The 16719-nt window shown below is 37.8% G+C and overlaps 1 protein-coding gene across 1 annotated transcript in view; it reads left to right on the top strand.

Moving 5' to 3' along the window:
- The window catches only part of LOC100374177 (sodium channel protein 1 brain-like), a 38895-nt gene extending 26532 nt beyond the window's left edge, over window positions 1–12363 (top strand). The window contains exons 10-24 of the mRNA XM_085507223.1: window positions 338–422; window positions 562–842; window positions 1450–1620; window positions 2175–2537; window positions 3618–3924; window positions 4032–4195; window positions 5387–5785; window positions 5932–6108; window positions 6460–6582; window positions 6833–7096; window positions 7186–7239; window positions 7453–7590; window positions 8170–8283; window positions 8974–9244; window positions 9457–12363. Coding sequence (XP_085363349.1) covers window positions 338–422; window positions 562–842; window positions 1450–1620; window positions 2175–2537; window positions 3618–3924; window positions 4032–4195; window positions 5387–5785; window positions 5932–6108; window positions 6460–6582; window positions 6833–7096; window positions 7186–7239; window positions 7453–7590; window positions 8170–8283; window positions 8974–9244; window positions 9457–10799 — 4254 coding nt within the window. The 3' untranslated portion in view covers window positions 10800–12363. The remainder of the gene's footprint in view (window positions 1–337; window positions 423–561; window positions 843–1449; window positions 1621–2174; window positions 2538–3617; window positions 3925–4031; window positions 4196–5386; window positions 5786–5931; window positions 6109–6459; window positions 6583–6832; window positions 7097–7185; window positions 7240–7452; window positions 7591–8169; window positions 8284–8973; window positions 9245–9456) is intronic.
- The last annotated feature ends 4356 nt before the right edge of the window (window positions 12364–16719 follow it).

Here is a 16719-nt window from a genome sequence, read left to right as displayed (position 1 = left end):
AGAGTACCAGCTGATCCACCAGTATCAGATCTGACTCGCCTGCAGTGTGCCTTCAGAATACTAGTGCTAGAGCCGGTCAACCAGAGTACCAGCTGATCCACCAGTATCAGATCTGACTCGCCTGCAGTGTGCCTTCAGAATACTAGTGCTAGAGCCGATCAACCAGAGTACCAGCTATATTCATTGCTATATGTTGTTTGAAAGATGATTTAATCATTTAATCATCTACTATTATTAAAGGTATCGGGCTAGCCTTTATTTTGAGGTTGGTTAATAATACACATTCTGTGAAAATCTTTTTTAGTAATCAATTCGTGCTCTTCATTTGTTGAAACAGAAAACGCCATCTAAAGGCAAATCACAGATGGACAGTATGGATGATAGTAACAACGAGAGTAAGTCATCAAGTGGCGATAAACGAGGTATGTGCTATTTTTTTAAACATATGTGTACGACAAGCGACGAGAAACATATGTCATTGTTCTAATTCAGGGTTATATGAAATACATGGTCTCTCTCCAAATTGGTTTGTTTGACAATTGCACATTTCTATGTGTAAAGTTGGATTACAGGTGCGTATGCTGACAGACGAAGACACTGAAAAACCAGTACCGTGCTGCCCATACAAAAGATGTTGTTCTTGCTGTAGAGTATGTTGTGTGTGTAACAGAAAGGCTTACCGAATATGGAAAAGGTTTCAAAGCCGTGTTTATAATATAATCATGGACCCACTGGTGGATGTTTTCATCACGCTATGCATTCTGGTTAACACCTTGTTTCTTGCCATGGATCACTATAATATGCCGGAGACATGGGAAAAATCATTAGATTATGGGAACAAGGTAAGGCTTCTGGCGTGGGAAAAATCATTAGGTTATGGGAACAAGATAAAAGTTCTCGCCTGGGAAAATCATTAGATTATGGGAATAAGGTAAGGCTTCTAGCATGGGAAAAATCTTTAGATTATGTGAACAAGGTAAGAGTTCTAGCCTGGGGAAAATCATTAGATTATGAGAACAAAGTAAGGCTTCTAGCACAGAAAAAATCATTAGATTATGGAAATGAGGTAAGGCTTCTAGCATGGTAGCATGGGAAAAATCATTAGATTATGGAAAAAAGGTAAGGCTTCTAGCATAGAAAAAATCATTAGATTATGGAAATGAGGTAAGGCTTCTAGCATGGTAGCATAGGAAAAATCATTAGATTATAGAAACAAGGTAAGGCTTCTAGCATAGAAAAAATCATTAGATTATGGGAACAAGGTAAGAGTTCGAGCATGAGAAAACGTTTTAGAGCATGAAAGCAAGGTTCTAGCATGAAAACAATCTTTAGATTATGGAAACAAGGTTAAAGTAAAACTAATTTTATGGTAAACGTTTTATCTATATGATTGACAAAGACATCACACTTTTCCCGCCGCATCACTTGCATATGTGTTTTCCTTTACAGGTTTTCACCGGCATATTTGTCCTAGAAGCAACCATGAAAATTATAGCCCTGGATGCGGCGTACTTTAAAAGCTGGTGGAATGTTTTTGATTTCTTTATCGTGCTAGTCAGTGTGATAGAGCTACCGCTGCAACAAATAAAAGGCTTTTCTGTGTTGAGGGCGTTTAGATTGGTAAGTAACAGTAACATTTTAATTCATCTATAAAAAAAGAACATTTCTTTCAGTTATTAGCCATAAATATTTAGGTAACAAAAACTAAAAATTAATACATGTATAAATACATCAACATTAAAATTATGCAATTTCATTTCATGTTTACAAAACTGTCAATTTTTTCGATCATTTCATCATTTCTATTTTTGAGTAGTTATTCAAGTTTCTGGAATGAACTGTGGATTTTACCAAGAAATGCAATATTTGTCGGTCTGAATGATATTTAGAACAGATTATTAAAAGTTTAATTCATCTTCAATCTTATTTAGCGAACATTTTTACAAATTCTATTTTCTTTGGCTGGGTATGCCTTCTTATCTCAATTTGCTAACTATAGTTACTTTAGACAAAACAGTGAAGTATGATTTGGTGTAGTCGTTATACTAAAACAGAATCAAGCAATATATTTAGTAGTCTGTAAAACAAAACTAGTATTTGAATTACAACACAAGCAAGACTATTTAAGTGTGTAAACTACTCACTTATACTGACGTGATTCACTTCCTCTCCAGCTTCGAGTATTCAAACTGGCTCAGTCGTGGTCTACAATGCGCATGCTCATAAGTATCATTGGTAACACCCTGTCTTCCATTGGTTATCTCACGGTGATCCTGTTCATCATCATTTACATATTTGCTGTGATTGGAATGCAGCTATTCGGGGAGGTCTACATAGAGGAAAACTTTGATGGCGAAGTACCAAGATGGAACTTCATCGATTTTTACCATTCGTTTATGATGGTATTTCGGATCCTTTGTGGAGAATGGATTGAACCATTGTATGATTGTATGAGGGGTTGCAGGTCAGCAAACAACGGATTAGAAGGTGCTTGCGTCGCTATATTCATTCTCACCTTAGTGGTTGGCAATTTTATGGTAAGAACAACGTTGATACGATTATTATAATAATCTGACATCATGTGACGTTTGAAATGGTGCAATATGCATGACAACGGCAGACCAACATCTGCATAGTTAGCATACGAAAATGGGTGGGTTGACGAAGATTGATAATTGTCAAAACTATTCTGATAGTGTGCGCAAATTCCAGATTACACGATATTACTATCATAGTTTAGCTGCTGTATTTTTTCATGATTTGTATTTTATTTTATTTTATTTACCATACTGCGCCCTCTGATGGCATAGTATTGTAATAAAGTTATTATTATTACTATCACTGGCGGATCCAGTAATTTGGTAAGGGGCGCTCCTATTGACGTGGGATGGGTTTGTCAATTGATTTGTCAATTTTTTTTCGAACTGAAGGGAGGGGGCTGGTGCGCTTGACTAGTACATGTGTTGTTCTACAAAATTGACAAACAGTTTTCACAATTTTATAGTTATGTAACATTTAGTGTGGACGAACAATGAGCTGATGAGTAGAACATAATAACGGATTTCGATCATGATTCCTGGGACATCGTGCCGCTTGTTGTGTTTTCTCGCCAATTCAGTAGTCCCGACACGACGTCGTATCCAATCATATGGACTTTATAGTTTGACAAAGTGAGGAGGACGTTGTACTCATTTCAATCAAAGTTTCAAACCCAATTTGTTCTGAAAGTCAAACTATCCGAGGATCGCCACAAAATATTTCATTCACTCGTGATTTGTTTATCGTTTTCACATTAAAAAAAAGTTTGTACTTGTCCAAACTGGAGTATATCATAACAATTTTACTACTAAACGGCGACAGTTCACAAAAACGAAACACACCATTTACTAATGATTTTTGAAAATAGAAAATATCCGATTCTAACGAAGCATGGTTTGACGCAAGAAAGCAAATGGTTGTCTATAACATTTTGGAACATCACTTTTAATGTTTCGTATTTAGTAACTGAAAGCTTTCAGGGACTGTCAGTATTGTAATCCCATTTATACATGTTAATCATTCAATAATACTAATGCCATTATAATTGCTAAATAATCCCTTTAAATAATGTCTTTCAGGTATTGAATCTATTTCTTGCGCTACTTTTGAACTCTTTCGCGTCCGACACACTAAAGAAATCCAGTGACGATGGTCCAGATCGCCTAACCCTTGGAATCCAGAAGCTCATAAGAATAATCACATGCAAACGATGTAGAAAGGGTAAAGTCGGACCTGCTAACAAAAAAGCCAAGCTTAGAAAAAAGAAGGAAGAAGACAAGAAAAAGTTGACTGATGCAGAAGAAAAAAATGCCACAGGATCAAATAAAAACTCACAAATCAGTCTTATTAATATTGACAACGGCAACTTCGTATCCGATGAAAAAGGTAATATTGTTATTTTTCAAACTGAATTTGTTTTTCATGATATTGCATTGATCAGCGGCATTTCCAAAATCGAAATATTATTTGATTTTTTTGTTCATCTTTTTTAGCTTCCGATATAGAACTGACAGACTTGGACGCCTCGAAGGACACGCAATTATCGCCCTCCAATGGAATGTTGTTGTCAGCATCCCCATCAAATGGGGGTTTGAAAGTGAACAGTAGTCATAACAGCATTGCAAGTAGTAGAAACGGAAGCGCCAGAAGCGTGCAGGTAAAACAGTTACGTCTGTATCGGCAACATCACCATAATACACCAGGGAAACTAGGACACATGAGTGTTCTGCAAAATAAAAAAATAAGATTAAAACACTTTTTTTTGTTGATATGAGGGGGATAATCTTCTCCTCTAGGGTTCTCCACACGTGTCAGGGGGGAATAGCGTCTCGTCTCTCTATCGCGTCCCCTTGAGGTACGGGATCGGGAATGGCACTTAAACTTTACAGTTAAATAAGACACACACAACGAAATACGTTTCAACTCTCGTCTTAGTCGGTCAGTCGAGCACTCTATAAGACACAGCGCTCTGGGGAAAAGTCCCCAAGACTATCGCAAGGCTGACCCAAGACTCCCCCAAGACTGCGTCAAGACTCGCCCCAAGACTCTCCAGGACTGGACTGCGTCTCTCCTGGTGTACTCGCCAAGACCAACTAAAACAACTTTATTCATTTTCAAAACTCTAACCAATTACAAAGCAGTATAAAGACTCTAAGGCGTGGCCTTCACAAATTCAACCAATCACACTAAGTACTGAATACGTTATATTTTTTGATTAATCGTTCACTACATTAATAATTACGAATACCAAACTGTCAGAAATAGTAGTCCGAATAGCGACGGTTATCTCGTAATTAGTTCCAAATCACTGAGTCGAGTTCCGTCCAGGACCTCGCCTGCCTAAACGATGACAGACATAACACATCCATTCGTTAGTAATCAGCTAATTAAGTCGATCAACAGATACGCGTAAACAATTTCATCATATTGACTTGACCTGTAAGTAGATGTCAGTTTTTGAAAGTACGTCTTTTTGGTTTTCAAATACATTTGAACTTTAAAAAGTATACCTCCTTCTCTAAAATTCAAAACGCACATGCGTATCCCTCGACCAGCAAAGTGCCCCGGTCATCATATCTAAAACACACATGAAACATCCCGTATCAGACAACATTAAATGCTGGGGAAGAGCACGGAAGTGAGACACACCAACAATGCATTGAAACACACTGACAAGGCAACCAACGTTTGAACTACTCGTCCCTAAATTGTTTCAATCACAATAACAAGAAAACAGATAACAATTAAAAATAGCTAATTAATAGTTTGTAGGTGTTGCCATAGAAACTACTAATAAATGATATAAAACTCAGTCAATAGTATTCTTCGTGCTTTTTATTTTTGACAGGAGAGACCAGCAAGCGGAAGAACACCTTTTAAAACTCAACGGAATGCCTTCGTTTCGTTTGATTCTGCCTTGAAGAACAGTAAGACTAAAGAGTTGAATGACGAAGATCTGGAGAAAGGTAAAAGTGGCGACAAAAAGAAACAAAATGGACCACCAGAGAAGGACGGCGCAGTCAAGATAGCAGAAATTATATTAGAGGATCCTGTCAGACCTTGCTTTCCAGCCCGTTTGAATGCTTTCTGCGCCAAAAAATGTTGCTGTTCATGGGCTAGTAACATTGACAACACCAAATTTGGAAAACGGTGGCATGCCTGTCGGGGTTACGCGTATGCTATTGTAGAACATAAGATATTTGAAGGCATCGTATTGTTTCTCATCGCTGCTAGCAGTATTTCATTGGTAAGTTTCCACTAGATATCCACGTCTTAGGCTTCTTAGCTGAATATTTAAATGGCGAGAAAATGTAATTGTTATTGTAGTCAGTTGCTTGTCCATATTGTCTAAAACTGTTGCCATCTTATACTTCTTTCTGTTGTTCTTTTAAGATTTTTGAAGACATATACTTAAATGAACGGGCGGCTATATACAGAGAACTATTGAGCTACGCCGACATCTTCTTTGCAATTGCTTTCACCATTGAGATGTTACTTAAATGGGTTGGTTTCGGATTTGTCAAATATTTCACCAGTTTCTGGTGTTGGCTAGACTTCCTTATAGTGCTGGTAAGATTACACTTATTATCATGTGTGTGTAGAATAGTACCCCAGTAAAATGATTCTTACGCAAATCGCAATGTTTATCACAACAGGAAGTTGTGCACACAATGCACCATGGGAGTACCATTAGTACACAGTCCCTCTATAGACTATAGATGGATATTGATTAGTAATAGTGTTCATTTTAAACTTGATATATTCTGTAGTTGTCTTGTGTAAAATGAATCATACATACACTAACATTCAGCAATGGCATGACGTTAAAAAAAGACACGATTTAAAAGAAATATTTCCACATTGAGTGTGATTTGCTTAGTTCGACTTTCGTCTCATAGCAACGACTTTATTTAATTCCAGGTTACCCATGTCAGTTTGATATCTGCTGCTCTGGGATTGGCTAATTTTTCTGCTTTCCGCTCACTGAGAACATTGCGGGCCCTTCGACCACTACGAGCCATCTCTCGTTGGCAGGGAATGAAGGTAACGTGATCTATTAATCAGTTCCCACCTAAAGTTAATTCTACGACAGGTTACATTTTCTGGAATCATTTAAAAATCGGGGAAAATGTTAGCAGATTTGATTTTTTTGTTCATTGAATGGGATCGCAGGCATATAGGGTCCATGTTTACTGTCGTACAAACGATATTCGCTATTTGTGCATATAAATTTGCTTGTCTGGTCACGTGACGTGAATGTTTTACTAACTGGTGACACATTACTTCCAAACAGATTGTCGTCAACGCCTTGGCACACGCTATTCCGTCCATTTTCAATGTGTTATTGGTGTGCCTGGTGTTCTGGCTCATTTTCAGCATCATGGGTGTACAGTTCTTTGGCGGAAGATTCTACCAGTGCGTGGATGAAGATAAAGAAAGGTTGGATGTCTCAATAGTTTATGACTATAACGAATGTGTAGCTAAAAATTACACGTGGTGGAACCCGGATGTCAATTTTGATAACGTCATCAACGGACTTCTTGCGCTCTTCCAAGTGGTAAGTTTGATTGTACACACGTCGTAGTTGTCAGGGCCCTATTCAGTTTCAATTGTAATACAATGATGATATACATGTTTCTATTCCAGGCCACGTTTGAAGGATGGATGGAAGTAATGCGAGACAGCGTTGACATAACAGGGGTGAGCAGTCTCATATTGGTATAATAGTAGATAAATCATAGTCATGATAAAATTATGCTGAAGTAATATTAAACTCCCTAAAAAGGAATAGATATATTATCGATCTAGAATGAAATGGATGAAATTAGTGTGAATTATTGTGTTTCTACAGAAAAATATCATATATATAATGTAAATTTTGTGTTAATATATTATTAATATATTCCTGTTTAGTTTGATCTTCAACCACATAGAGAAGATAATCTGGGAGCATACATGTTCTACTTTATTTTCATCGTATGTGGTTCATTTTTTACACTCAATCTATTTATTGGTGTGATTATCGACAATTTTAACGTTTTGAAGAAAAAGGTATGTCTTCATCAAATACTTTTACTTTTTTTAAAATAAACATAATATTTCAGCTTCAATATGCACAATGCAGAGTGCTATAACGCGGCATGCTGTCATCGAAACGCAAAGTAATATCGAGCGCTGCTTCCAAATATAACATGTACTTATATACCAGGGGGAATATGTAAGAAATAGAAATAACATAATACTTTCAGAATGATGCACTTCCGATTCATAGGCGGCGCTATGTTGTTTATTGTTTCACAAATTATGAAAATTGAAAGAATCTTCTTCAAAAATTCAATGATGAGGTACTCGTTTTCTGACATTAACTGAAAATAGTTCAACTCTGAATGATATTTGTGTCACTTAGGAACCACGGCGACTAGATCTACCTGGCGCCATCTTGGATCGCGCTCAATATATACATTTTCGTAAATCAATAAACTGCTCAGCTGCGCTGGCTGGCTCATTTGCGAAGCATTGCCAGCTAATATTAATGACTATGTTGAAAATAATTCGTTTGATTTGTTGTAGTGTTCAATGACCATATATAGGTAGAAATGTACTGTATTAAATTCACTGATTTATTTTCAGTATGAGGGAGACAACACTCTGGACATGTTTCTTACATCTAGTCAAAGGAATTACTATCAGACGATGAAACGGTTAGGACAAAAGAAGCCTACAAAACAAATCAAAAGACCCACGGTAAGAACACACATATTGTGTCTGATGTGACGTAGAATATAATATTTCTGTCTTTGTCTCAATGTTGATGATGTAAAACTGCTACCAAAAGAAGATATTTCGTGATCTTACCGTATCTTTGTCTTCACTATTTGAGAAGTACAGCGGTCTCTACAGTTCGATAAGTATCTGAGCTGCGTTTTTTCAAACAATAGTCAATTCTAATCTATTCTGATAAATTCATCAACATCAACGAAAATTACATGTTAGACCAACTATCGTGTATTTGCTTAGCCAACTTTCGTGAATACGATTGCCTAACTGTCACGTGTCTAAATCATAATCCAATTTACATACAATTTCCCAAATAAGTACATGATTGCCAGTTAGTTTCCGTGTAACTGATTGGCCAACTAACTGTCATCTGGTTGGCCATCTGTTGTGTAACTGTTTAGCGAACAGTGGTGTATAAGATTGGCTATTTTTTCCTATATCTTATTGACCTACTGTTGTCTACTGTTGGCTGACTTCCGTGAATTTGATCGCTAACTTTGGTGTATATGATCGGCCCGCTGTATCTGATTGGTTAACTGTCGTGTATATTATTGGCTACATATCGCCTAAACACACTATTTACCTAATTAACATAGTGAATATATATTTGATGTTGAACATATTGATTTAGATGGGTTGTTATTTATTTTTTTACAGAACAAAGTGTCGTCGTTTTTCTATGATATTACAACTAGTAATAAATTCGAGATCTCCATTGTCCTACTCATATGTCTCAATATGGTTGCCATGGCAGTGGAACACTATGAGCAGTCTCAACAGTTCAGTGACGTCTTAGATGCCATCAATATCGTGTTTGTCGCCATATTTACACTAGAAGCCATTATGAAAATAATCGGCATGAGGTGGCATTATTTCAAACGTCCGTGGAATGTGTTTGATTTCATCATTGTAGTTCTTTCTCTACTGGGTGAGTCTTTAAACAGTCAATCTTTTCAACAAATATCGATGCTTGTGTGACGTATATATGTATGTTATGAAAATGTTTATTTCTACATGATATAAAAGGTCTTGTAAATAATATTTACTCCGTTTACGTGCCTTATCTCTGTTATGAACGACGAAGGATACGAAATGAAACCCTCTCCTAATGCATAATCCATTTTTTTAATTTTTTTTTAGGAATAATTTTGGATGATCTTCTACAAAGCGTAATCATCAGCCCAACATTGCTACGTGTTGTTCGTGTATTTCGAATTGGACGCGTTCTCCGTCTCGTGAAAGCCGCCAAAGGAATTCGAAAACTACTCTTTGCATTGGTCATCTCGTTACCTGCTCTGCTGAATATTGGTGCTCTTCTCTTTCTAGTTATCTTTATATATGCTATACTTGGAATGAACTATTTTGGTTATGTCAAACAACAGGGGGCGCTGGATGATATGGTCAACTTCACAACTTTCGGAAATAGCTTAATATTGTTGTTTAGATTAGCTACTTCGGCTGGTTGGAATGACGTGCTAGAACCTCTGATGGTGCAGCCTCCTGATTGCGACCCTAACTACAAGGGTTATGAGAACGGAAACTGTGGATATCCTAATTTTGCTGTGCTGTACTTCGTTTCATTCCTTCTAATAACATTTCTCATTGTCATAAATATGTACATTGCCGTCATTTTGGAAAATTTCAGTCAAGCTCATGCACAGGAAGAAGTTGGCATCACGGAGGATGATTTCGATATGTTTTATATCGTCTGGGGGCGCTATGATCCACATGCAAGACAATTTATCAAATATGAACAGTTGTCCAAATTCTGCGATGAATTGGATCCACCGCTACGATTGGCAGCGCCAAATCGTATCAAAATCACGGGTTTAAATTTAAGCCTGTATGAAGGTGACCGCGTGCATTGCTTAGACGTTTTGTCAGCCCTCACCAAACGAGTTCTCGGCGATGTGGAAGAATCGGAAGATTTTAAAATGTTACAAAATGAAATGACTCAGAGATTCGCTGATTCTTTCCCCGGTCTCGTCAAAAATGTCTCGACAGAAACAACTCTGGACAGAAAGAAAAAGGAAACAGCCGTACTAAAAATTCAGAAAGCTTACAGACTTTTCCGGCTTAAGAGGGAAATTGGGCGTGTAGCGTCCACGGTGAGATCACGAAACAGTCAAAGTAGCCTGTCGAACAGCTCGCGCAGGAATTCTATATTTGTGAATGCCGGAAACCTGGACGCCAGTTTCGGTAGTTCTTTTGGCAACACATTACGAGTACAACCCGAGAAGTATCAGCGAAGTATGAGCTTGACGCCGAGGCTGTCGTCGCAATCGTTAGCACCTCCGACTCCGAGAAAGAAGTCTTTGCCAAAAATAGAAAATACTCAAACTGGATCGATCAATGTGACGTCACCAGTGGAACACTGGAAGGATATTCCGCCAGCCAGTGTGAAAGTTGTTGACGAGTCAAATAAATCTGGCAAAGATTCTCAAACAAGACCAATATCAGCAAAATCCTTTACGAGGAAATAATATTTATTAATTGATGTGAGGATGATTACAATAGTTGCCGGATCTGTCCGGTTAAGGATATTGTCTCAAATTTGACAAACTCGATACCAGATTGGCGTGATCTCACTGGGTGACGTGGTACTATCACTTCCATACAATCACATATCCTAGTTCAGCTTCTATAACCACGTGATATCCGTCATTCGCGTGAATTGTAGAAAATGCTGTACTTGATTGTCAGACACTTAAACCTTGAAATATCGTCACGTTTATTTCGTATTTTGCAATGGTGCTTTTCCAAAACCTCTCTACTACCAGTAACATCATATTAATATTTAAAACTTACACGTTTGGTTATTAGGATATTTGCATCAATAAATAATGATTTCCCACAATGCAACGCGCTCTCCCAATGACAAGCATGACAGTTTTGATATGGTTACGACGTGCACTGAATACCGACGTTCACTCTTATGGTCACATTTGATATATTCCAATAATCACAGAAATTACCTTGTTAAATCTTGGCAGTGCCTCTTTGTACGCGTTGACCTGCTCTACAATCCAAAATCTACAAAATCTCTGCAGTCTCTGTTGATATGGGAGCCATATATTGCACATGGGCGGTGCATCGACCACCGCCCGTAACGTATATCTAACAAAGATATTAAAAAATACAAATTTTCGTTCAGATTGCAAGTCGAAATCCTATAACGCAATAAAAATAATATTATTATTACATGACCGACTCGAAACACATTAACTCAACTTTGTCGTCATACGTGTCTCTTTTCCTACATGCTGTTTTCTGCAGTTCTAATTCCCTGTTTTCTCTAGCGCTTTTGATATAAAAATGTTGATATTACACTTATTTTAAATGCAATATTTGCACATTCCAAGTAGATGATTTCGACAGCAATAAATCCCCCACCCCACCCAGTGTCATCTTTATGTTCTTGTTTTCACGAGACGTGTACCAAAGACATGACGTCACTTGTATAAGAGGGTCTATGCAAACATATCTTTTCCACGCTGTGTGCGATGTATAATTCATTTTACTGTACACTAAGAGTTCAATTCTTGACCATCTTATTACTATTTGGAGAAGACGAGTAAAATCATTTGATATCCCCTAAAAGACAATAGAAATGCAACAAAGTAGCAAACTCAATTAGGTACGCCGCCGTGTACCAGCCAACCAAGTTTACCATTTTTTGAGCTGGTTCAATTCTAAGTACAGCCAGACAAGGTGCGATCCGGGTATTTTGTATAAATCACGTGACATATCACATGAGATCAGCCTAGCGTTGCGCCTCTGCCAACGGATATATTTATAAGTATGATTGGACCATTGCGGAGGGCGCTATTCACTTGACGTTGGCGGAAGTGTAATTCAAATACCTAATCACACTACTTTTGCAATCTAACATTTTTCTAAGAACGCTATATTACAATATCACTAGCATTTATAAAGTATTTTTCTTATAGATTTCTATTTAAGACTTTTTAAGGAAGGTGGCTTGTATGATGTAAATATATTTCAGAATTGTTTGTGATAAATAAAAACATGCCTAAATATAATTAATTAATTGTGACTGAACTTTTCTGTAGTATCTTGGTCCATAACACAGTGATAGCACGCTATTGTATTTTATGCGTGTTGTCCAAGCTCAACTTCTTGTGTCAAGTTCCAAGAAGATGAATGGTCATTTGATTCGAAGGGTTCATTACATTTTACTCTATATCTATATTAATTTAGCAACAAACGTGTTTTACCTGCGACAAATTGCAAATCGCTGTAATAGGTCACAGCTATTCCCCTAAAAAACATCTACCGGAATTTATGGAAAGTTGTGATGAGAGTCTTGTTATTTTTTAGTAATTGCTCCAAAGCCAAGGGTTCGTCGAGTCAGCGGTTTGTAAACAATGCGGGTTTCGTCTATCAGGGGTTGTTATGGGTGGATGGTTTGTCAGGTTGAATATACGGGAAGTGGTTGTAACGGGGAATGGGTAACTCGCAAGGCAGTGAGTGGTACACTAGGATCGCTCGACACTTATACGCACCATTCAGTCATAAGGACACCAGTAATATCGTATAGCCGGATATTTATTACAACTACAATCGTCACCATACGCCCCCGGTCCTCTTCTAACTTAATACGCTAGAACCCCCCCCCCCCATTTTTATAAACGACAGTGTTAATCGTTCAACCAATAGTCTAAATACTTTGCATGCGTTATCATGACGGCATGTGGACTCCGCCAGTGAGGGCGTCGCCCCATAGCATCGTCATGACAACATCAATGCAACTTGGTGACAGGTTATTTAATTGTTATTTAACTTCTCCACTAATAAAAATACAGACCGGTCTGTGTTATCAATATCTGTCCAATCATTTATGAGAATATGCACCTGTATGTTTGATGCATAAACTATATCACCATGGTAACCGTGCAAAAACAAAAATGTCGGCACCCTAGCTTTCTCAAGTCATGCTCGTGAGGTGTAAACTTTTATTTTTCGCTGTAATTTGCATTTAATGTTACTTTAGTCTGTACTTTATACCTTTTTAAATAGTATAACAATATAATTTTTAATTATAAAGTCAGATTGTTGAATTTTCATCATTCAAAAACAACGTTAACTATCATGTAGAACAGATTAGAAATCGGCAATTTCGTGCAAATTTCTAATCAAATTTTTTTCAAAGATCTAACTTGAAAACCTTCATTGAAAACCTTCAAAAGTAAATTGATATATTGATATATTCTTGTACAAAAAAGTTGGAAATACAAAATAGATTATAATTTGATACAAATTACAATGAGAATAAAAAGGTGGAAAATATACTCAACACGAGCATGGCTTTGGAAAACCAGGAAGCTGACATCATGCTGTCACATAGTTGATATAGTAATATACTTACAGATGACATTATTGGCACAAGCCAGTGAATGTGTGCTTTCATTCATTAAATTAGAGTTAAATATATGTAACATAACTGCTGATTAGTAGAACTTCTGGCTTTTAAGTAAATAGTGCATAAATAACATCTTTCCTTTTATACACCCGGAGTCACGGTTTAACAACTTTCCCCTACATAGATTATGGTAGATGTGTTATATGCTTTTGGGGGGGGGTATTTAGGACCTTGTATCATGAAAAGAACTTTCTGTTGCAATACGTAACAGGTCTAAATGCAGTTGACTGGACTATGCACTAAATCAAACATTGATATGAACTATCATGAACGTGCTCCCTAAAAAAGTATGATATGAATGATCTTGCGCCCTCAACTATAATATTATGAGCTGACTGCGCCCTCAAATACTATGAGTTCTTTCTATGGTCTCAAATTCAACACCGCATCCAATAAAATGCCCAACACTGGAAATACTGGACGGTGGCTCGCTGCTTCATTGTCAAGGTCGTAGTACAAACTACAATATTGTATGTACACATCTCGTGAACATAATAACATAATCCAGTTGTACGTGTTACAAAAAAGAAGTACATAAAAATCGCACCCCAAACCAGAAAAAAAAACGTGGTTATACAACTGTTCTGGAAAAGCGTGGTGTTCTTCATGTCACGTGGTGTGTAATTGTGCGCATTTGCAGAGAAAGGCTTTGTTGGCAACGCTAAAGACTGGTAAAGATGTTTTTTCCATCCAGCAGCCTGCAATAAATGACCCATGGACCAATCAGTGTGTACATTATCAACCTGCGTTTAGAAACGGTCCATACTTGGTTGGCACTTGCCAATGAAACACTGTATTCATCAATAAGGCTATCGCTCGTAAACATAGCGTGCCTACCACCTGTCAATCACTAGCCGTAACTAAAAAACAATATTTTAACACTGCTTTTCGAACCGCTCTAAAATACCATATAAACGGGTAACTCGAATGTAAGTGAACAGTTAATTGAACATCTAGTTATAATTTGTGTGAGATATTTCCAAAGTGAGCGTAGTTTATACAATATGGGCATACTCATTTTTGTAACTTCAGCAAGTGTGGTAATTTTTTTCGTTTAGCTCTTCACAGAAGTTGACCCTACAAAATATATGCACAAATATCGAAAATACTATAACAACACGGTAATGAAAACACAGACTGTAACGCAGACGATTTGAGGTGTATACCAGGTTGCTAATGACTTCCGGGTTTACCTATCCAACTATCCCGTGATATCGTCGTTTATACAGTTGTTCGTTATATGAACGAGTCGGTGCCCTCAAATACTACGAACGGACGGACGTGCGCCTTCACAGGATATGAACATACGCACACTCTCACATGATATGAACAGACGCACACTCTCACAGGATATGAAAAGACGCACACTCTCACATACTATGATATGAACAGACGCGAACTCACAGGATATGAAAAGACGCGCACTCTCACATACTATAATATGAACAGACGCGCACTCTCAGAGGATATGAAAGGACGTGTACTTTCACATTTTATGTTATGAACAGACGCACACTCTCACAGGATATGAACAGATGCACTCTCACAGGATATGAAAAGACGCGCACTCTCACATACTATGATATGAACAGACGCGAACTCACATGATATGAAAAGACGCGCACTCTCACATACTATGATATGAACAGACGCGCACTCTCAGAGGATATGAAAGGACGTGTACTTTCACATTTTATGTTATGAACAGACGCACACTCTCACAGGATATGAACAGACGCACACTCTCACAGGATATGAAAAGACGCACACTCTCACATACTATGATATGAACAGACGCGAACTCACAGGATATGAAAATACGCGCACTCTCACATACTATAATATGAACAGACGCGCACTCTCAGAGGATATGAAAGGACGTGTACTTTCACATTTTATGTTATGAACATACGCACACTCTCACAGGATATGAACAGACGGACACTCACAGGATATGAAAAGACGCGCACTCTCACATACTATGATATGAACAGACGCGAACTCACAGGATATGAAAAGACGCACACTCTCACATACTATGTATGATATGAACAGACACTCTTACGGAATATGAAAAGACGCGCACTCTCACATACTATGATATGAACAGACGCGAACTCACAGGATATGAAAAGACGCACACTCTCACATACTATGTATGATATGAACAGACATTCTTACGGAATATGAAAAGACGCGCACTCTCACACACTATGATACGAACAGACACACACTCTCACAGCTATGAGAGGACGTGTACTTTCACAATTTATGTTATGAACAGACGCACACTCACAGGATATGAAAAGACGCGCACTCACAGGATATGAAAAGACGCGCACTCTCACATACTATGATATGAACAGACGCGAACTCAAGGATATGAAAAGACGCACACTCTCACATACTATGTATGATATGAACAGACATTCTTACGGAATATGAAAAGACGCGCACTCTCACACACTATGATACGAACAGACACACACTCTCACAGCTATGAGAGGACGTGTACTTTCACAATTTATGTTATGAACAGACGCACACTCACATTGTATGATATGGACAGACGCACACACATTTTATGATATGAGCAGATGTGCACTCTCACATGATATGAACAGACGCACACTCTCACAGGATATGAAAAGACACACTCTCACATACTATGATATGAACAGACGCGAACTCACATGATATGAAAAGACGCACACTCTCACATACTATGATATGAACAGACGCGCACTCTCAGAGGATATGAAAGGACGTGTACTTTCACATTTTATGTTATGAACAGACGCACACTCTCACAGGATATGAACAGATGCACTCTCACAGGATATGAAAAGACGCGCACTCTCACATACTATGATATGAACAGACGCGAACTCACATGATATGAAAAGATGCGCACTCTCACATACTATGATATGAACAGACGCGCACTCTCAGAGGATATG

Source organism: Saccoglossus kowalevskii, chromosome 13 (genome assembly GCF_978046115.1).
Source record: "Saccoglossus kowalevskii chromosome 13, keSacKowa6.1, whole genome shotgun sequence".
NCBI lineage: Eukaryota > Metazoa > Hemichordata > Enteropneusta > Harrimaniidae > Saccoglossus > Saccoglossus kowalevskii.
This window is presented reverse-complemented; position numbering and strand designations above follow the sequence as displayed.